Source organism: Solanum pennellii, chromosome 4 (genome assembly GCF_001406875.1).
Source record: "Solanum pennellii chromosome 4, SPENNV200".
Lineage (NCBI taxonomy): Eukaryota > Viridiplantae > Streptophyta > Magnoliopsida > Solanales > Solanaceae > Solanum > Solanum pennellii.
This window is the reverse complement of record NC_028640.1, coordinates 73742831-73762828: the sequence shown is the minus strand read 5'-3', so window position 1 is coordinate 73762828 and position 19998 is coordinate 73742831. Positions and strand designations below refer to the sequence as shown.

Below are 19998 nucleotides of genomic sequence, written 5' to 3'. Positions count from 1 at the left end.
AGTCTCAAGAGGAAAACATGATTACAAGCTCACTATAAGGATATGCTTCAATTATTTCAAAACATCTTGAATAGTACAAAGTGCACAACATACTCCAAGAAACTGAATACATTTCTATTGTCAATATCTATAGCCATACAACTTTCAGTGCGACCTGTGCATTCATTACTCCAGCTACCATGCAATGCTTACAGCAACATGCCTAGTTAGAGCATAGATCTGGAGCCAAGAGCAAATACTAGAGAAACTCACTGGCTAAAATACATTCAAGTTGAAAGCTAACTCAATTTTTGCAACACCAGAATGAGTAGTGTTCATCTTTGCGATGGGTGCTAACCAGACCACCACATTGTAGGCAAACAAAGCTGCTTCCGTCAGAGAATGCATCAAACATTATCTGTTTTCTGCCAGTTTCAGATAGTATTGAAGTTCCATGAGCGTCTACTTCAATTGGTTTATCCACTGTATTATGTTCAGAAGGTTGGGATATAGTAGGGATGGCCTCAGCAATGGCACACTCAGCAAACAAAGAAGCCAGCTCATCTGCAGCCACACTTGCCTGTACTTTATTTCTGTACAGCTCCTGGGCACGATTAAGGGCTTGAATTATGGCCTGCTCACCACCTCTGGTTCTCATGGCCGTCACCACCTGTTGCCATATTTTATTAGTACAAGATTTACATGAACACTGGCAGAAAATGCAAAGTTTTCATGATACCCGAGGCATCGCTAAAAGAACAGATGGCCCTTGAACTAGACACAAAGTACCAAATTCTTGGAAAATTTTCTAAGAAATGAATTTTAAAAGGTCTGCTTGGTTTTTGAGTATTTAGCTATTTTAACCAGAATTTCTTGTTCTCCTTAGCCTGATTGGTGCTTACTTGCTTAATCAACATGCAGTTATAAGTTATAACACAATGCTAAATTGTTGAAAAGAGAAACCAAACTAGATCTGATTCCTGTAGGCATAAGGTGATTGCTTTTACATATTTGTATGCATTTTACACAAGTAACTAATTATTCATAGTTAAAACTTAACACAATACTAGGTTGTTGAAAGGGGAAGCTAAAAGGACCAGATCTGTTTCCAGGATGTCTATAGGTATAATCAGGCATATACGTACATAAGATGATTGCTACATATTTTCATGCTTTTTCAATCATAACTGATTATATATAGTGTCATAAAAAAAACTGCTCATATAGTTAACACAATACTAAATTGTTTAAAGGAGAAGCTACAAGACTAGAACTAATCCCCGGATGATAACAGCTATAATCAGCTAAAACTGACATAAGATGATAACTTTTTACATATTTGAATGCACTTTCCATGAGTAACTAATTGTTTATAAAAAAGGAAAGGATTCATTTTCTTATCACTCATCTAATGACAATTTCTACCGATAAAATAGCTAGAAATGTAATTTTACATTATTCATGCTGCTCAACTGATCCATAAAAACGATGGGGAAAATACATGTTACTTATCAGGAAAACAGGAAATGCAGAAAATCCATACAAGATACAACTCATCAGAAATTTCAGATGAAACATAGTTACATACCAAGTAGGCCAAAACACAAGGTGGTGCACTACTGAATCATATTTTACAATAACACCACTACAAAAAACTTTTTGTTTCTTAAACTTTAAGTCACTGAAAAAGACAGTCTAAAAGACTTTCTTATATATCCCAGAAAAGAGTATGTAGAGGCAGGCCTATAAGGATATGAATCAAATGGGATCTCAGATCAGCTTTCTACCTTGGAAGCTTATCTAGAAGTTCAAAATTCCTTATAAAGTGGTTATTTTTCACTTGGCTGGTTGTGAAAGAAGCTGTTCTAAAATGCCGAGACAATTTACCATCTGTTTCTTCAATGTAAAGTAGCCAGCTACAGAGGCATAAGGTGGACTATGCCTGAAAGAACAAACAAGCTCTAATAAGCTTGAATACAGGATGGTGACAGCACAAACAAAGACAGATGGAGAATTGTCCGGACGGTAATATGGTGGACCATTTGGAAGGAGAGAGACTCCTGGTTGAAGGCAACAGTAGATTAATACAAAAGATTAAAATGAATTGCATTCTAACTTTTTGTTATTGATACAGTTCAGAATATATAGATGACCCAGTTTCTATTTGGAAATTCTAGGACCCTTATAAGATGAGATAGAATATAGGGAGAGTCTTTGATTTCACTTTTTTGGATGTAGTTTCACTGCTGAAACTTTTTTGGATACCAGCCTTAGCGCTGCTGATTTGTATACACAATCTGTTACCATGTCAAAAAAAAGTATGGAGTGACAGATTTGGTACTTCAGTTATATTGACACTGTTCAGGACATCCCAATAACAAACTTACAAAGTTACAATGCGGTACAATGTTTAATGATAACGTAACATTTGATCTACATATCTTTCCTCCACTAAACATGTATTCATCCTTCATTGCCATAAGGAGTGGAATTGACAGGCAATGTCAAGTATCAGTGACAGAGTGTCTTACCATCGCACTACCTGTATTGGAATACATTGACCACATTCACGCCAATGCCTATTTAATCATCTAAACTCATAAAAACTTATCCATGAAGTGATTATCACATCTAGCAATCTATTTGTATCCATCGAAAGAGATGCTCTTAGCGAGTCTTCACTGACAATCATTACAGGATAGTGTGTGTTAGATCCCGCAATAGGTAGGTGGGATCTCTTTCATGCTTATTACGAAAATACTCTTGCAACATTTACACAACTTCATAATGTCATTGCCTGTGTGTTCTATGAACATCAGAATGTGTAGCCAAGAATTAGGATGTAACAAACATACATGCAATCACAAAGCTTATGTAATTATGCACACTAGACATACATAATAACAAAGTATAATTCTCGATCCAAACAAAAAAAAACACAAGGATATGAATTGTCAGATAGATTCCTATACAAATAGAAAGATACAAGTCTGTTACCGACACCTTGTTCAACATAAAGAAAGTACAATTAAGAAAAAAGTGGTCCTATATGTAACAACAAAGAAAGCGTTGCACTTTAACCAAGACACTAAAGATGACTTCAATTCTTAAAAATCTGATCAGATGAAGGATGACTTTGAAACAATACCTTGAAAATGAATAGTCCTTTAAAATCCAATTTATCACTGTATACTTATTATCTGTCTGGTTTGGATTATTTAAGTATCTGATGTTATTTAGATTAATGACTATAATGACTAGGACCTATCAGCTATGCTCTTAGCGAGTCTTCACTGACAATCATTACAGGATAGTGTGTGTTAGATCCCGCAATAGGTAGGTGGGATCTCTTTCATGCTTATTACGAAAATACTCTTGCAACATTTACACAACTTCATAATGTCATTGCCTGTGTGTTCTATGAACATCAGAATGTGTAGCCAAGAATTAGGATGTAACAAACATACATGCAATCACAAAGCTTATGTAATTATGCACACTAGACATACATAATAACAAAGTATAATTCTCGATCCAAACAAAAAAAAACACAAGGATATGAATTGTCAGATAGATTCCTATACAAATAGAAAGATACAAGTCTGTTACCGACACCTTGTTCAACATAAAGAAAGTACAATTAAGAAAAAAGTGGTCCTATATGTAACAACAAAGAAAGCGTTGCACTTTAACCAAGACACTAAAGATGACTTCAATTCTTAAAAATCTGATCAGATGAAGGATGACTTTGAAACAATACCTTGAAAATGAATAGTCCTTTAAAATCCAATTTATCACTGTATACTTATTATCTGTCTGGTTTGGATTATTTAAGTATCTGATGTTATTTAGATTAGTGACTATAATGACTAGGACCTATCAGCTTCCATATGACGAATTTGTTGTTAAATAACAGAATAACAATTGTAATAAAAAATTGAAACTAAATCTGGTAGATATTTCCAAGCAAACAGGCCCTTGATCCTAGTGATATTCACATATCTGATATGCCAGAATCTCCATTATAATCAGTTCCTGGCGATTATGCAGAGCAAATGAAAGAGGTCGATAGGAGGGAACATAGATGCTTGTAGGCATAGACTTAATCCAACAACCACAAAAAATCTAGCATTCAAATAAAAGATAGCAATCATGTTCAGTTAAACGACGAACTCAAAATCAAATAATTTTTTACAGGAGAACGACGCTGTAGGTAGGGAGAAATGAGATTACCGCTTGAAGAGCTTGAGAAGGCCTGCCTTGATCGATAAGCTGACGAGCCACAGTGAGCATCCCTCTAATGGCGCCATCCTGGTCTGAACTTGAATGCAGTAGTGACGGTGACGGTGGCGGTACCGGTGGCTCCATTGACACCGTGGACTCCGCCTCCATCATGTCAGCATCTATATCGTCCATGGCATTTCCGTTACAGTTGCGATCTGTTACTTTCGTCGCCGGAGTTTTCCTATTTCTTACTCTTGTTCTACTCAAGGGTTTAGTATTTGATTGGAGATTTTAGAGAAAGATGAAATGGCGAAGAGACCACCAGATATTTCTAGCAGTTTCTGGAATATTTGCCCCTTCCCACCCTCAACATTCATTTTTTCCTCTCTGCCTCTTCTATCATCGTCCCGTTCGGCTGATTGCTACACATATTGGGCCTTTCATTGATGGGCTTTTAGCACCTTGGCCCAACCGAAATAAAGTCCAATAAATACTGCATTCATATACAAGTACTATACAATATAATACATTATTAAACAATACGTAATAACCATCTAAACAGAGATCCATTTCCAAGCCCTGCTATCAAATATTAACCACTATTTTAAAAGTTCATATTAATACCTAGCCACTCTTTTAACATGGAACAAGATCACTTGACTAAAGTATGGTACAACTTTAGCAAACGGTATAAGAATTCGAAGGAATGATAAGTGGAATCAAATGAACGATTCATGTAGTTCATTATTATTATTATTATTTTTGGAGTTTTCAAGCAAAGAAATAATTAATTGGATTCAAAAAGTTGTTGAAGATTCAAAACCAATTTCATAAGTTCTTTTGTGTATTCTTATTAGAATTTTAGTTTCGCATTCAAAGTGTGTTGGGCTCATATTCCATTTCAATGAGTTTCAAATTTCAAAATTCATTCGGATTATAGCGAGAAATAAAAGCCACATACCCTAATATTAAGACATTTCATTGATTAAAGTTATGGGCTGGTTGCCTCTCTTTAAGGTCATGTAGATAAAAAGAAGGAAATATATATATATATATATATATGTGTGTGAGATTGTTAACACTTCTTTGAAAAAAGTTTGAGGTGGTTGCTAGCTAGTTTTGAACTCGTGACTCAATTTGAATTATGATTAACCTTTTGGTCCCAAAAGTTTGATTATAATTCAAACAAGTAATGTCACGATATTTTACTCACAATTTTTAGAAATTAATAATGGACAGTAGTCAAAGCACCTTATTTCCAGTTTTTTGCAGATGCATTGTTGTATCTGGTGTTTGTGGTCCAATTTTTCTTCTTTTGTAAAATTGGATGGAATGACTCTGATTTCGACTGTTGTTTCCCTGCAGGCATACATCAAAATCTATTCAAAGGTATATAATTAACAAAGAAACTACAAGCACGTTAGTAATAATTTTGTGGCACAGGGACCATGTGAAAGTGGATGAGTTCTTTTCTTTCAATTGTTATGTCTATTTTGTTATTTTCGTTTGGGGTTTTCATCTATTCGATATAATAATTTGAGTTCAAAAATTTAAATTTGCACCAGTAGAGTCCATTCGGGAAAAGCAATAATCTCATTCACTGCCCCACAAAGTGTTACTAGTATTAACAATTTGTAATAATAAAGAACACAAATTTCCCAAACCCAAATCAGTGTCATATTTATAAGTTGGAAATAATGGTTCAATCCGAAATTAAAGCATCCAGCTATGCTATTAACTATAGTATTAAGTTGTCACAATTAATTACCAACAAAATATTACACCTACTCACCTCTATCAAAGCCACAAAATTATAGGGGCAAAGTGAAAAATGTGTTCACCCTCCAACTATAATGACTACTCCATTTTTATGATTTCAACATTCAAGTACTGAACTAAAAGTAGCTAGCCAGCCAACAGCTAACCAGATGGCAAGCTGTTTTTTCTTTCCTTGAATTTGAGTAGATGTATATTAAATACTGCATTTCTTTACTGTCTACCAAGATTCAATCTAACTTTAACATCTTGAAGAAGTTAAATTGAAATATATTCTTGAGAAAAAAACACTGCCAGCAACATGTTGACACTATAATAAAAATAATTTTTAACGGCAATAAATATTGACATTAATAAAGAGTGTTAAAATCTATACCGACATTAGCTAAGTGTTATTAGAATCAATGTCGCTAAAGGCTTTAAGGATGAGTGTTAATTGCCGCTAAAACATATCAATTTGTTTGGAAGTGAGACATAGTTATCCAATAGGGTGAAATAAGGTGATAGTAACCTACTACAACTTGTCAACATGCTAACAAAAGTGTAGGTTTTTCCCCTTTTGATCCTTTCTTTTGCAATTACTAATATTGAAAAGTCTCATGTAGTGAATATAATACAAATTCAATTTTATAATAACTAAGAATTAGGACTTAAGAGGACCAGTGAGAAGGTCCATTTCATTACTATCTTCCATTACAACAGCTTCTTTAATCTCTTGTATCATCTTTAACACTTGCCACATTGTTGGTCTTTGCTCTGGTGAGCTCACTCTACAAGCCATAGCAACTTCAAGAAGCATCTCCAACTTACTATCTTCGCCAACACTACCATCATGATCCTCTCTAGTAGACTTCACCCAGTGTATCATATCATCTGGCATTAGATATGGATGTTCCGAAGGAAGCTTCCCCGTTAGAAGTTCAAGCAAAAGAACCCCAAACGAATAGACATCAGCCTTGGCACTAGCTTGGCGGTGGTGGTTGTGGTTGTTGTGATTCAGCTTACGAATTTCTGGAGCCTGATAGGCTACAGAATCAGGATTCTCATCGTCCGAGGGGACAGCTAGGACGGAGAGACAGTAGTCGGTTATGCACGCCTCGAAATCGGAGCCGAGGAGGACGTTAGAGGACTTGAGATTGCCATGGACAAGCCTCCATGCTTGGTGGATGTAGGAAAGTCCTTGAGCTACATCCTCTGCTATTTTCAAACATGAAGTCCAGTGAAGTGGCTTTGCTCTTGATGACTTGGAACCTGTACACGTGGCAAGTTGACTAGTCAAACTTTATTTCAGTACCACCGTGGCATTAAATATGCATTAAAGCTATTATTTATACTAACCACCGTACTCTTATTAACTTCACGTTACGCAACCACACGTGAAACAAAATTAAAATAACTCTTACTGCAGACAGAACTAGCTTCAATTTTAATACTATAATTAGGACACTAAACAAACATAAAAGTATTTTACGATGACAGAAATATGTGTCCAAAAATGTCATCACGGTCAGCTGCAGGATTCTCTGTGTTTGTGAGAACATTGGGGTTGAGAAACTGAAACAATAGGGTATGGGGTATGGACCTTATTTGATTGGACAACATATTCAAAATATTCCGTTCATTTAAATTACATTTTACTTATCAAAGGTCAAAATAATTACGATTATAATATTTTTCATACAATTTATATACGTCTTAATATAAATAATAAATACGAAATATACAGAGAAGAACGTACCATGAATAAGAGAAAACAGGCTGCCATTGGGTTGATAATCATAGACCAACAGCCTTTCTTGTCGGGCCTGAAAATAAGCCCGAAAAGGGACCAAATTCGGGTGCCTAAGCCCGCCCACTGATTCCATATGCTGCTCAAACTCTTCTTGACTTGTACCCGCCAATCTCCCACCGTCCAATCTTTTCACACAAACAATCCGACGGTTATCAAGCACTGCTTTGTAAGTAGTCCCCATTGTTCCTCTACCTAGAAGTTCAGCAGAAGCTCTCATCAGCTGTTCCAGGGTATACACCTGCACCTCACCTGCACAGAATACTAAGCTCCCACTTTTAGCCATCACTTGCTGCATTCCTTGTTGTACTCTTTTCACCTTCTCTTCCAGTTCATTATTATCTTCTTCAATCCTCAATACTGCTTCTGCATTGCCACTAACACTAGGATCGAATGCGGATTTCTTAGTTTCTCCCAATTTCTTCGAGGTCCTTCGCTTCTTCGACGCTAATGCGAATAGTATAACTGAACATAAAAGGACTAAACAAGCGGTTGAAACTCCAATTATGAGTAAAGATCTTTTATGTGATTTGTTTTCTTTACGGTTTAACGGACTTCCCTTACGTAACTCTTCGTTTTGGCCGAGTTCTGCCGGAGTTTTTGACGGCGGCGGCGTGATTTTTGTGGAGGCAGCGGTGGATGGACTGAAAAACGGTTGTATCGGACGGCATTCTTTGTGTACGATCTCACCACAAAGTCCTTTGTTTTCTGAAAACGACGCTGTTTTAAACCGGGATAACGTTTTGGTTACCGGAATAGGACCAGAAAGGGCATTGTGAGAAATGTTGAAAACATTGAGAGTAGATTGGTTCAGCGGTGGGATTGATCCGTTTATCCGGTTCGAATCAAGCCGGAGATAGTACAACCGGTTCAACCCGTTGATGGCAACGGGTATTGAACCGGTGAGTTTATTGTAAGAGAGATCAAGGGTTTTAAGCCTATGAAGAGTGAAAATGGAAGCTGGAATTGAACCGGTGAAGGAGTTATGGTCCAGGAAAAGAACTTTGAGATTAAAAAGTGCAGAAAGATCAGGAATCGGACCGGTAATTGAGTTGTTTTGTAAACTCAATACTCTCAGTTGATCAAGCATAGATAATGTATTAGCTGGAAACGTACCTCGTAAGCTAAAACTTTCAATAACCATACGAATCACTTTCTTCTCCGAGCATTGTATCCCTTTCCATTTGCAGAATCTGAAACTTGTATTAGCAGAAAACGCAAGTTTGTTGTCCAAATCAGCTTTGTATTTGAATGCTAACAATGCTGATGCATCAGAAGGAATCAAGGAAACAGTGGAATGAAAAAAAACAGATAAAAGCAGAAGAATGGTAAGTAGTAAGAATTGTTGTATATTCATTTTGTTTCAGAAAATTTTTCCAGATTGCATTGTTGTGCAATACGTGACAAAAGAGTGAAGAGAGAAGCAGCTGTCTAAGAAGATATGGCAAAAGGCAGAGTCAGATTCACGTGAAGATTTTTGAGAAAGTAAAAAGAAAAAGTGGGGACTTCCAATATTTAGTCTGGCTATTTTTCTCTCTGTTTCTGTGTCAGCCATGGCCATAATGTTTCTCCCATCGTTTCGGCGAAAATAAATTATTCTATCACTATGATATAATAGTTAGATAAACGATTCAATGACGGGTTATACCTCACATAAAATGACTCGTTAGTACCTCTCTGAAATAAACTGATCATTGTATTAAAATTATGTCATGATTAGTACACTATGTTTGGTAGGAGTAGTATTTCAATTTGTTGTTTAGAAAATTCAGTACATATATCAATTATGGTATTTGTTTGGTTTGTGTGGTTGGTTATCAATTTACATTTCCCTGTAGTTTAAATAAGTTGAACTTGTGAGCTAAGATGTGCTTTTTTTGTTTCACTCTATATCAAGTGTTATCATTTGGTGAGTCAAATAGTTTTTCTTTTTTAAAACAAAGTTCCGTTTAACTTTGCAAGATATTTTTGCATCATTAGTTATATTGATTTGATCTGTATAGTGTTGAAGTAGAAGACTAGATAGGGAAATTTTTATGGTTAAAAGATTTGTCATACTAGTTATTTCTCAAGTTGAAAAGCGAAATATATTGAATTTGATGTATTCAATTTCATATATAAAATATATTGAATTTGATGTATTCAATTTCATATATAAGATAAAGATATAGAGATTTCATATATAGAATTGCAAAATAAAAACTATTTATCTCGAAAAGGTTTAAAGAAAATTTTGGAAAAACATCAGCAAGTACTTATAAATGAGTAATTAAATTTTACAAATCAATATCTATATTACTAATACATGCATAAATTCAACATGACACAACTACCCAGTATCTACCAAGAGGTATTTTTTAGTAGTAGGATATGTTAGGGAGATCTTGAAATTGGAAGGACACAAGCTTGTCAATACAAGTTCTACTATTTTATGTTTAAGTTGTTAACCAAATTGGTTGAAGAATTCTTTAGTGATCCATCTAATATTTTAGGGATGTATGAAGAAGTGTAGGGGACTGTTGTTAATAGTCCAGTGATAAGATTATACATCCTTTGACTAATGGCCCATTCTTAATTGGGCTTGTCATTGTCATATCAATGTGTTGTTTTTTTGAATTTTGAGATGTCAAGACATGATTTCTGTTCTCTTTTCACTCAATAATCACTCTACTTGTTGAAACTTGAAAAAGAAAACGAAAGTATCATTTGAATAATCAAAATGTGTATATATATATATATATATATATATGAAGTGAATATTAAGTGTGTGTACATTTTAGCTTCTGCTAACTAGTTTATATCATATGTCCACTAACTAAATTAATAAAGCCATTGAAAACAAAGAAAGAGTGATTGTATGACAAAGCTGTTTAATAATTATACATAATAAAATGATAGGTTATTGTTACTGATGGATTATTTAGAGCTGGACATCCACCAGCGCTGCACTAACGCCATGGCAATAGTCGGTCGATGGTGCATTTAATATAATTTAGTTACACACTTTAGTATTTTTTCCAGAATTATAATCAGGTGCTACTACTAAATATATGTAAGCATTTATTTTTTTTGCTGAAATTGTGTCATGCTTAGTCATCTGGTTGCCAGGTTGGTGGGACGAGATATATAAGAATATCTCATGATCTGACCTTATTATAAACAAATGTGGGATGAAAATAATTCCATGTTTGATCGTACCACCACAAAATATCCATTTTAATAATACGAGTGTGATTTGAGAAGGGTAAAATGTATGCAGATATTATCTTTACATATCTCAAATTTTATTTGTACAATGACAATATATCTCTTGAATTTGGAGCTGACGTGGCAGTGAGTGTAATACACGAGTCCAGAGCCTAAAGGGTACAAAATATTAACAAAAATTTCAAAACGGTATATAAAATTTTATATTAACCAAAACAGCAAAATCGCTGCATCAACAGCGATTTACTCCACCGAAAAAAGTAAAATCGCTGCCTCTGCAGCGATTTTACAAAATGTGAATTTTTTTTTTAAAAAAAATGAAATCGCTACCTAGGCAGCGATTTTAAATTTTTTAAAATCGCTGTTGATGCAGCGATTTTGCTGTTTTGGTTAATATAAAATTTTATATACCGTTTTGGAATTTTTGTTAATATTTTGTACCCTTTAGGCTCTGGACTCTGTAATACACCACCTACTCTGAGATTGGTGTTATGCGTTTCAAGGTGGTATTAAATTCAATTTTAAATAGTAAGGTTGTGTAATAGTTCATCATAATAGTTGAAGTGTGTAACTGACTTTTCTATACAAGTTGAAGGGGAAATTTATGTCTTTTCCCTAAAATGAACTACAAATTTAAACACATGGCATGCATATATTGAATTGGTATAAACACCCTGTGCGGGTAAGTTTTACCCAATAATTCCATGTTTTATCCTACAACCACAGTATATCCTTTGTAATCCCACGGTGTGATTTGAAAAGGATAGAATATACGCAATCTTATCTCTATCTATCCCAGATTTTATTCTACAACAACAACATGTCCCATGAATTGAAATTTCAAAGGCAGACTGTACAAATACGCAAACCTTACCTTTACTCAAATTTTGAGGTATTATTGTTTATCCCACTAACCAATAACTTCAAAAAATATCATCATGTGCGACCTGCCAGTATATCATGAACTGAACCTTTGTGTCTTCGAATATGCGTTTGTGTTAAGCTTTGCTTTAACTCTAGTTTCATGATAATTTTGCTTGCTATACCCTGACACACATATGATGGAAGTACTTCAGAATTTGTAATGTTCCTTCCCGTCGTCGTGAGTAAGTCAATAGTGAAAGAATTTCGGTCAAAAAACTTTCCAAGTGTCGACTTCTAAATTTTCTACTCGGTCAATCTCAGTCGAAATCTGGGTTAGGTGCAGTCTATAACCTTCCAGGAATGGGTGGGGTGTAAATGTCTAGGCTTGCTTGGTGTTTTCTTGTAACTGGAACTTTATGGAATTGAATTCAGTAAGTAGAACTCTCGGAATTGATTTTGGTGTGAACAGGTTATTACGGAATTAATTCAATAATCTTTTATGGTATCTGTAATTTAATCGAGTCGAGTTTTATTAAAAGTGCCGTAAAATTTGCAACTGATCCTACTCCATAAACAGAGATTCCAAGTTATTATGAGATAATACACTCTGTTCAATGGAAAATACAAACTTAATTTAATTAAAACAAAAAAAATCTCGTGAACCATGCTAACACAGAATGCTTTGTGCACCGTGTTGTCCTGCCGTTACTAAGGAGCCAATTCAGGGAGATCCAGAGAAGGTGTTTTGAAATTTGAAAGCCAACAAGGAATATAAGTATACGAAGCCATATGAGGACAGTACCTTGGGTAAGCAAAAAATGCAACACATTCAGCTATTGATCTTTGAAATGGAAAACCAGGAATACAATTATTCCTCAAATCAAGCACTCCATTTTCAATCAATCTCAAACAAATTGGCCCAAATCCTGTAAAATAGTTATCGGACAACGATAAATTTGCTAAATTCTCCAGGGCACAAATCACATCAGGCACCATCCCATACATCTGATTACCAGCAAAATTCAACATTTCTATGTTTTCCAAACACCCTAATGAGAACGGAAGTGGACCGGTGAGTCTATTATTACCAGCATCGAAAACTACTGCTTCGTTCAAGAATCCTATCTCGTAAGGCAGACATCCAGTCAACAAGTTGTTAAGCAGCAAAATCTCAGACAAACTCGACAAGATTTTGGAAATACTATGTGGGATAGGACCGAAAAATTTGTTGTTTGCTAAAGTGAGATACGTGACATGACTGATCGCGATGTTATCAGGAAGCATTTGCATGAAATTGTTGTTGTTGATGAAGAGCGCGTCTAATTGATCTTTAGTGAACAATTGAGGTGGGATTGATCCTGTGAAAGAATTGAATCTTATATCCAATATATTTAGGCTATTCATGCCCAAAATTGGACTAGGAAATGGCCCGGAAAATTGATTGTTACTAATATCAAGTTCATAGAGATAAAAAAGATTCGCTATTTTTGGAGATAAAGTCCCACCAAAATTGTTTGAATTAGCATGGAAAATTGCTATATCAGGGAGCTGATCAAGGAAGCCATCAAGCGTCAACGCACTAAGTTGAAATCCATTGAAATCAACAGAAGCAAGAGCAATTGCTGAACTGTTATCTGGAGGACTTTCACAATAGAAACCAGTATAATTACATATATTTGGACCAACCCAAGTTTTTGTAATACCTAGAGGATCAGCAGAGATGATATTCTTGAATTTTTGTATAATGGGGTATACTACAGCAAGCCTTTGATCTGCAAAAATCAATTGGTTTTGTCCCTTTAGTGGTTGAGCTGTTGTAACACTGAAGAAAAATATTAGAAATTTGATAGTACTATTCATCATATCTCAAAACTAAGAAAATGAAAACAGAGAACTAACAAACAAATCATCAATACTATATATAGTCTCAATAAACTACGTTTTACTGAACCGTGGTGGAGTCAGAATTTTCATTAATAAAGTTCAGAATATAAAAAGGTAAACACACTGAAGAACATGATTTTTTAAAAATTTCTTAACACTACTTGATTTACCAACCAATACCTATTGTTTTTTTTTAAATAAAATTGAGACAGTGCAAAAAGAAGCAACAATGAATGGATCACTATTTTGGTTGTGGGCAGGGACCATAATGCTTTTCATTATTGAATCTTGCACATAAAAGATGTCATGTTACCTTTTTGACATTTTTTGTTATCTATTTGGCCACTAGTACCAGATCTCAATATTTATATACAATAAAATCTTTTGTACCAAGTACTAACTATATTAGAATCCAGTCAATATTTGTTCATGTAACAATCAGCTTTTGTTGCAATCCAAATCCAGGAGGCGAAGTCAGAAATTTTAGCTGAAATTGTAATATATGCATATTCAATTGAATTTCTAAATATAAACTATTGGATTCATCCGAACTTATTTTTCACGAGAGTCATTAGTTAATCATATAGTCTGCTTTGTCATTCCACATTTTATGGATTAGATGGGCTTTATGACATTTGAGAAGATCAAGTAAGAAGGCTTTTTGTGTTCGATTCGTGATCCATTTCAAAATCTAATACAGAATAATGGGCCTTATATTTCAGTTTCAAAATAGGAAAAATTGTATATAATAGCAAACTAATAACCTAAAAAAAATGGAGTAGCTAGGGTTTAATTTAATTGTGCTCCATAGCAAACGTTAGCCAAAGTTTGCCAGGCGTCTCTCTCCCAAAAATCTCGCTCGCCCACTCTCCCATTCTCGCTCGCCACTCTCCCTCTGCTCGCCTCTCTCGCTTTATACACAGAAGTGTATAAATTCTGTTTCTGTCTTGTATAAAGCGAGAGAAAATTGTATATACACATGCAAAAACATATATCTTCGTGTTATACACTTAATTATACAATTTACAAACATTTTACTTCAATTCAATTGTAGACAAATGCAAATTTTATACAAATATTGCAGAGAAAAAGGCCAACGAATTATACAATTGCAGTGAAATACAATTTTCTCTAGCTTTATACAATAAAAGTGTATATATTGTGTTTCTGTTTTTGTATAAAGCGAGAGAAAAACATATATCTTCTTGCTATACACTTATAATTATGCAATATACATACATTTTAATTCGATTCAATTGTATGCAAAGCAAATTTTATAAAAATATTGCAGCGAAATAAGCAGCGAATTATACAATTGTGCATTATACAATTGCGGTGAAATAGGATAGCGAATTATACAATTGCAGCGAAATAGGCCAGCGAATTATACAATTTAGGCCAGCGAATTATACAATTGTATATATATAGCGAATTATACAGTTTTATGTTTGCTATGGAGGGCAATTATGCAAACTTTGCTATAGCATACAAATATGAATTTTTTGTTTGTTATATATGAAAGTTGCCCTTCAAAATATTTCTACAATATTGCCGAAGCCCTAAAGTAAGAAAACTTATGAAGAGTAACAGGCCCAGTTGGGAATAACAAATTAACAAAAATAGTAGTTATTAATTCTTCAAGCATAAACTAGTTCATATCACTTGTTTGAAATTTTAATCTGTTGTGTTATAAATGGGCTAATTTATTCAAATAGTAAAAGTAATGACATCATGTCACATATGTTCAAAGTGTTGAATTAAAGGTTGAAGAATTTTGTTAATAAATTGACTAGACCAATTGCAAAGACCGTAAGAACTCGTGTTTCTATACCAGTTGAATACTCTTTATCAAAAAATGATAAAATGTATAGAGGTCAATGCTATTTAACGCATAAATGAATTTTCTTTATGAAATTTTTAACTTCGTCATTGTATAGCGAAGTAGTCAAATTTTGAAATTTACAATTTACAATCTAGCAAAAAATCAGATATTTGAATTCATTTTATGGATATAAAAAAAAGATACAAATTGACAATGAAAGAGGACGCCACTAAAGCCCAAATTTGACTAACCAGCGTACAAATACTATTCTCATTCTGACTCTCAAATTTTTCAATATTAACTTTCACTTTCACACATTCTTGTTAGGATTAACTTATAACCTAAGAAAAAAAAAATGTATCTTACGTTATTAAATTTTTTAAAATATATAATTCAAGTCTTCCTGGTTTCATGTAGTCAAATACTCAAATTTTGACTAAATCATATAATAACTGATTATTGAGTTGCACATTTTATGTGCTTGGTATGTCTAGTATGACGATCAGTATAGGTTCAACCATTGATTGTAAAATACTTTTAGATTTAAAAACGCCTAAATTAATTCATTCAAACAGTTAAATATTTTGAGTTTAAAACTATACATAAAACCTAGATGACTTTTAACATTTTTGAACATATAATTTGAGAAAAGTCGTATAAAAATCCAAGAATATAGCATAGGATACCAAACAGTACCATGTAAAGGAGGGTTCTCGTAATTTGACCAGACAAACAAAGAAAAGAAAGTTATCTACTTGGGTAATAGGGCACGTTCATCTCTCCACATGTGATGCATTTTCTACATCTTATTACAATATAATACTATCTCTATTTTCTATTTTTTATGCTCAAATTTGTCCAAGGTCCACTATATATTTTTATAATGACGTTACATTCATTTTATATTAGTTGTTCACTTTAGAGAAAAAAATTGAAATATATTTTAATTTTAATTAAAATTATCGTAACGATACCGAATTTTAGAAAGTATCTTTTACCTCATGTACTATTTAATAGTGTGTGTTAAAGATATATATATGTGCCTATGCGAAAATATTATTTAATTATAAATAGTGATATGTCCACGTGGTCACATAATCTTTAAAATACAATATTAAATTGTGTAGATCCTCCAAAAAGTTTAGTATCGTAACATCAATTTCGGTCAAAATTAAAAAAATTCTCGGACCATTTCCCTACTATAAATAGTTATCTTTACGTTCATTCTTCGTTCATTTTTACTTATTCAATATACTAAAAATAGTCATCCACTTAACTTGTTTGGTTTGAAAAAACAAAAGATAAGCAATCATTTTATATCTATTTTATTTTGTTATTTAATACTATTCAATTCTAAATATTTACAAGACCTAGAATTAATAGAGTAGATAATAATAACACTACTTTTTTATATATAATTTTTTAATTAAAAATATGTCAAGTCAAATATAAACAAAGGGACTACTCGTCAATTTACAAACCAATATAAGTTTAATTTGAAAAAATCCGTTTTACCCCAACAAATTTTTTGGAAGCCTACAAAAATTTTATCAAGTTCCAAAAGTTCCATTCTCAAAGGAGTATTAATTGATAAATTAGTAAAATTATCAAGTAAATACTTCTTAAAAGGCATATAGAGAATAGTAGACACTTAATATGAAACAAAGAAGAATCCAACACAAAAGACCATTAAAAATAAAATTTTCATAAAGTCAATTTACATATCTCAATTATTTCATGATACACCTTCCATTCATCAACATAAAACACCAAAAAACTATCTATCAAGTTTTAGAAGAATGAAAAGCAACCTAACATTTTTCCGTCTTTATTCTATTATCATAATTTTTATCACACTTCATTAATTATTTGCGTTTTCATATTGACTTTGCAATATATATATACACATTAAGTTATGCAAGTTGTGACCCACGCACACCACCCAAATCGTTATCTGTCCCTTGAGTCAATCCACAAATATTAATTTCAAAAGATTGATCTCGAACCAACATCTTCCCCCTCAATTATTATTCCAAATTAGCCAAAAATAATTTATAGACAATTAGCTGGACCATACATTTGAATAATATAATAAAAACAACACTACTTCAAAAAAGTCCAAACTGATGTAACACCCACCCATTTTCCCATTAATTATTATTTATATATATATATAACTTAAAGTTTGTCAAACGTCCCACTTACGACACGTTCTTGATTAGACTAATCCCAACTTGATTAAATTCTTTAATCTTAATTCCCATTGACTAACTATTACGGTAGGAACCAAAACTCTTTAATTTATTTTTAATTATGATTTAGTGGAAGATGGAATAAGTGGACTTCCTTGCTAGAATCAACCTAACGTGTATAAATAATTAAACGTCAAATCAGAAAATTAAACAAAGCTAAAAAAAAAAATCTTCCAACATGATATGTATAGTATATTAAATTAAAATTAAAATAAAAAATAATAAAAAAGTAGCCACTAAATTTTTGCATGATTCAATTTTCCACCAAATCCACAATTTGTGCTCTCTATCTTCTTTTCAATTTTTTTTCCACGCATAATCAAAAGTATTTCAACGACAAATACATAGAGAGAATAAAAATTAATCAAATATTGCCTCTTTTTTTTTTCTTTAGGCGTTGACCATTAGATCGACGGTGCCGATTTACTCTTCATGCTTCTAAAGAAGATCTGAGCCATTGATTTATCATTAAGATTTAAGAAGATTCAAGAACATGAGCTCCTGGTGTTTCTGTAATGGAATGTGAATGATTGTGTTCTCCTTCATATGTAACAATCAACATAGCTGCATCGTCTAATGCTCTTTCTACATGTTTTCTTGCTGGACATCCTCGTACACTGCTACATTTGTAATATCCCCTGAAAAAAAAATCAAAATCGAATCAATACGATTACTCTGAATGATTTTAAATCAAGAAATTGTGGGTTCGAGTTATTATAATAAAGTAGAAAATTTACCTAGGATGAGGAGAACCCTTGATGGGTTTTTGACCATATTTTCTCCATGAATAATCATCAGGTGGAATATCAGCCATTTTCATGCTAATAGCAGGGACTCTTACTACTCTTTTGACTCTTGATTTTCTGTATAAGTTATTAATAGATCAGTTAAAACTCAGATAAATTTGTAAAGATCTGTATATTTATGGATTTAGAGTGATAAAAATTGAATCTTTGGGTTGATTTTTACCTTTTCTTTGGGCAGTGGCAACGGCCGGAGGAACCACCGGCGCTGCTGCACTTGAGGGCGGTATCGTCCATGGAACTACACTTTCTTTTGAATGAAGAAGTAGAAAGAGGTGGCCGGCCGGCGGATGAAACCTGAGAAAGATTTGTTATTTGAAACCCAGAAGATAAAGACTGCTGTAAGCTCTCTGTTTCCCCTGTTAACGATGACATAAACGAAGTCGCCGGCGATGGAGAAGCAAAATTAATGGTAGTTGATGCTTCTTTCCTCTCAATCGACCCATTTTTCACTAATTGAAGATGGTTATGAGGTAAAGGAGGCAATCTTTGAATTGGGGTCGGACAGTAGATTTTGGTATTTGAAGTTTGGGGTTTTTCGATTTCTTCAATTTGGGGTTTTTGATTCTTAATAGATTGTTGTAATTGTTGTTGCTTTGATGGAAGTGGAGGAGAAAGAGAACTAATTGGTCCTCGCCGGAATCTAGCATGACCAGTTCTGTTTTTATCAAGTAAAGAAATGAACTTTTTGAATTTGTTTACAGCAGCATCAGCTACAGCTTGATAATCTGCAGAAACAGAGGAATTACCCGATGACGAATCTTGAAAATTCGTTTTCTGTTGTTGTTGATTTTGATGAGATTTAGACAACAATCTGATTAATTTCTCAACGCTTTGAAGTCCGGCGGTTGCAGCTTCTTGTACGGCGGTTTCCTCCATCTTTGATGAAAAATTATCGGTTCTGTAACCACTGGTCATTAAGTCTACAGCCATGTTTACAATACCATAGAACAGAGAGAAGAAGAAGAAGGAGATTGTAAAGAGTGAAGAGAGGGGTAGAAGCTAATGAAGATATAGAAATAAAAATGAGAGAGAAAAAATGGAGGAAATTCTTATTCTAATCAATGAGGGAGAGAGTCAAACTTATGATGCCCCTTTTTCTCTTTTTTCTTTTGTTTTTTTCTCTACTTTTATTTTGTACCTTTATCTTAATAAATGACTTTTTTTAATTTTTTGACCGGATATTCGAGTTTGAAATCAAAATCTTTAATCAACCTATTTATAATTATCAATAATGATTGTACGAAAATGGTAAGTATATTTTTATTTTTAATTAAATATATTAAATTTAATGTAAATATTAAATTCTAAAATAAAATTTTAAAAAGTTATTTATGATTATTAAAATTCAAATTATTTAATTAAATATGTAAATGAGAAAATGCACAAGTACCCCCT

At 33.3% G+C, this 19998-nt stretch overlaps 4 protein-coding genes across 4 annotated transcripts; all 4 read right to left on the bottom strand.

Annotated features, from left to right (window-relative positions):
- Positions 1 to 18: 18 nt before the first annotated feature.
- On the bottom strand, positions 19 to 4592 carry LOC107015671. Its single transcript, XM_015216002.1, has 2 exons — positions 4213 to 4592; positions 19 to 649 (listed from the first exon to the last, which is right to left on the bottom strand). The coding sequence occupies exons 1-2, from the start codon at positions 4393 to 4395 to the stop codon at positions 284 to 286; spliced, it is 549 nt and encodes a 182-aa protein (XP_015071488.1). The 5' UTR covers positions 4396 to 4592; the 3' UTR covers positions 19 to 283.
- A 1823-nt stretch (positions 4593 to 6415) lies between these two features.
- On the bottom strand, positions 6416 to 9527 carry LOC107018424 (probable inactive receptor kinase At5g67200). Its single transcript, XM_015218904.2, has 2 exons — positions 7718 to 9527; positions 6416 to 7230 (listed from the first exon to the last, which is right to left on the bottom strand). The coding sequence occupies exons 1-2, from the start codon at positions 9123 to 9125 to the stop codon at positions 6623 to 6625; spliced, it is 2016 nt and encodes a 671-aa protein (XP_015074390.1). The 5' UTR covers positions 9126 to 9527; the 3' UTR covers positions 6416 to 6622.
- Positions 9528 to 12312: 2785 nt separating this feature from the next.
- Positions 12313 to 13902, bottom strand: LOC107017147 (uncharacterized protein At4g06744). Its single transcript, XM_015217418.2, has one exon. It carries the CDS (start codon positions 13700 to 13702, stop codon positions 12548 to 12550), a length of 1155 nt encoding a protein of 384 aa, XP_015072904.1. The 5' UTR covers positions 13703 to 13902; the 3' UTR covers positions 12313 to 12547.
- Positions 13903 to 17988: 4086 nt separating this feature from the next.
- On the bottom strand, positions 17989 to 19701 carry LOC107018428 (probable WRKY transcription factor 7). The gene is made up of 3 exons (XM_015218912.2): positions 18767 to 19701; positions 18535 to 18660; positions 17989 to 18435 (listed from the first exon to the last, which is right to left on the bottom strand). Exons 1-3 carry the CDS (start codon positions 19531 to 19533, stop codon positions 18273 to 18275), a joined length of 1056 nt encoding a protein of 351 aa, XP_015074398.1. The 5' UTR covers positions 19534 to 19701; the 3' UTR covers positions 17989 to 18272.
- Between the last annotated feature and the right edge of the window lie 297 nt (positions 19702 to 19998).

Excerpts from the sequence above, each read along its gene's own strand:
- LOC107018428 (XM_015218912.2), bottom strand. The coding sequence starts at position 19,533 with ATGGCTGTAGACTTAATGACCAGTGGTTACAGAACCGATAATTTTTCA. Across the intron at positions 18,661-18,766 it reads TGCCACTGCCCAAAGAAAAG|AAAATCAAGAGTCAAAAGAG; the intron begins GTAAAAATCAAC and ends TAACTTATACAG. Across the intron at positions 18,436-18,534 it reads AAGGGTTCTCCTCATCCTAG|GGGATATTACAAATGTAGCA; the intron begins GTAAATTTTCTA and ends TTTTTTTTTCAG.
- LOC107015671 (XM_015216002.1), bottom strand. The coding sequence starts at position 4,395 with ATGGACGATATAGATGCTGACATGATGGAGGCGGAGTCCACGGTGTCA. Across the intron at positions 650-4,212 it reads CTTCTCAAGCTCTTCAAGCG|GTGGTGACGGCCATGAGAAC; the intron begins GTAATCTCATTT and ends ATATGGCAACAG.
- LOC107018424 (XM_015218904.2), bottom strand. The coding sequence starts at position 9,125 with ATGAATATACAACAATTCTTACTACTTACCATTCTTCTGCTTTTATCT. Across the intron at positions 7,231-7,717 it reads CCTGTTTTCTCTTATTCATG|GTTCCAAGTCATCAAGAGCA; the intron begins GTACGTTCTTCT and ends CCACGTGTACAG.
- LOC107017147 (XM_015217418.2), bottom strand. The coding sequence starts at position 13,702 with ATGATGAATAGTACTATCAAATTTCTAATATTTTTCTTCAGTGTTACA.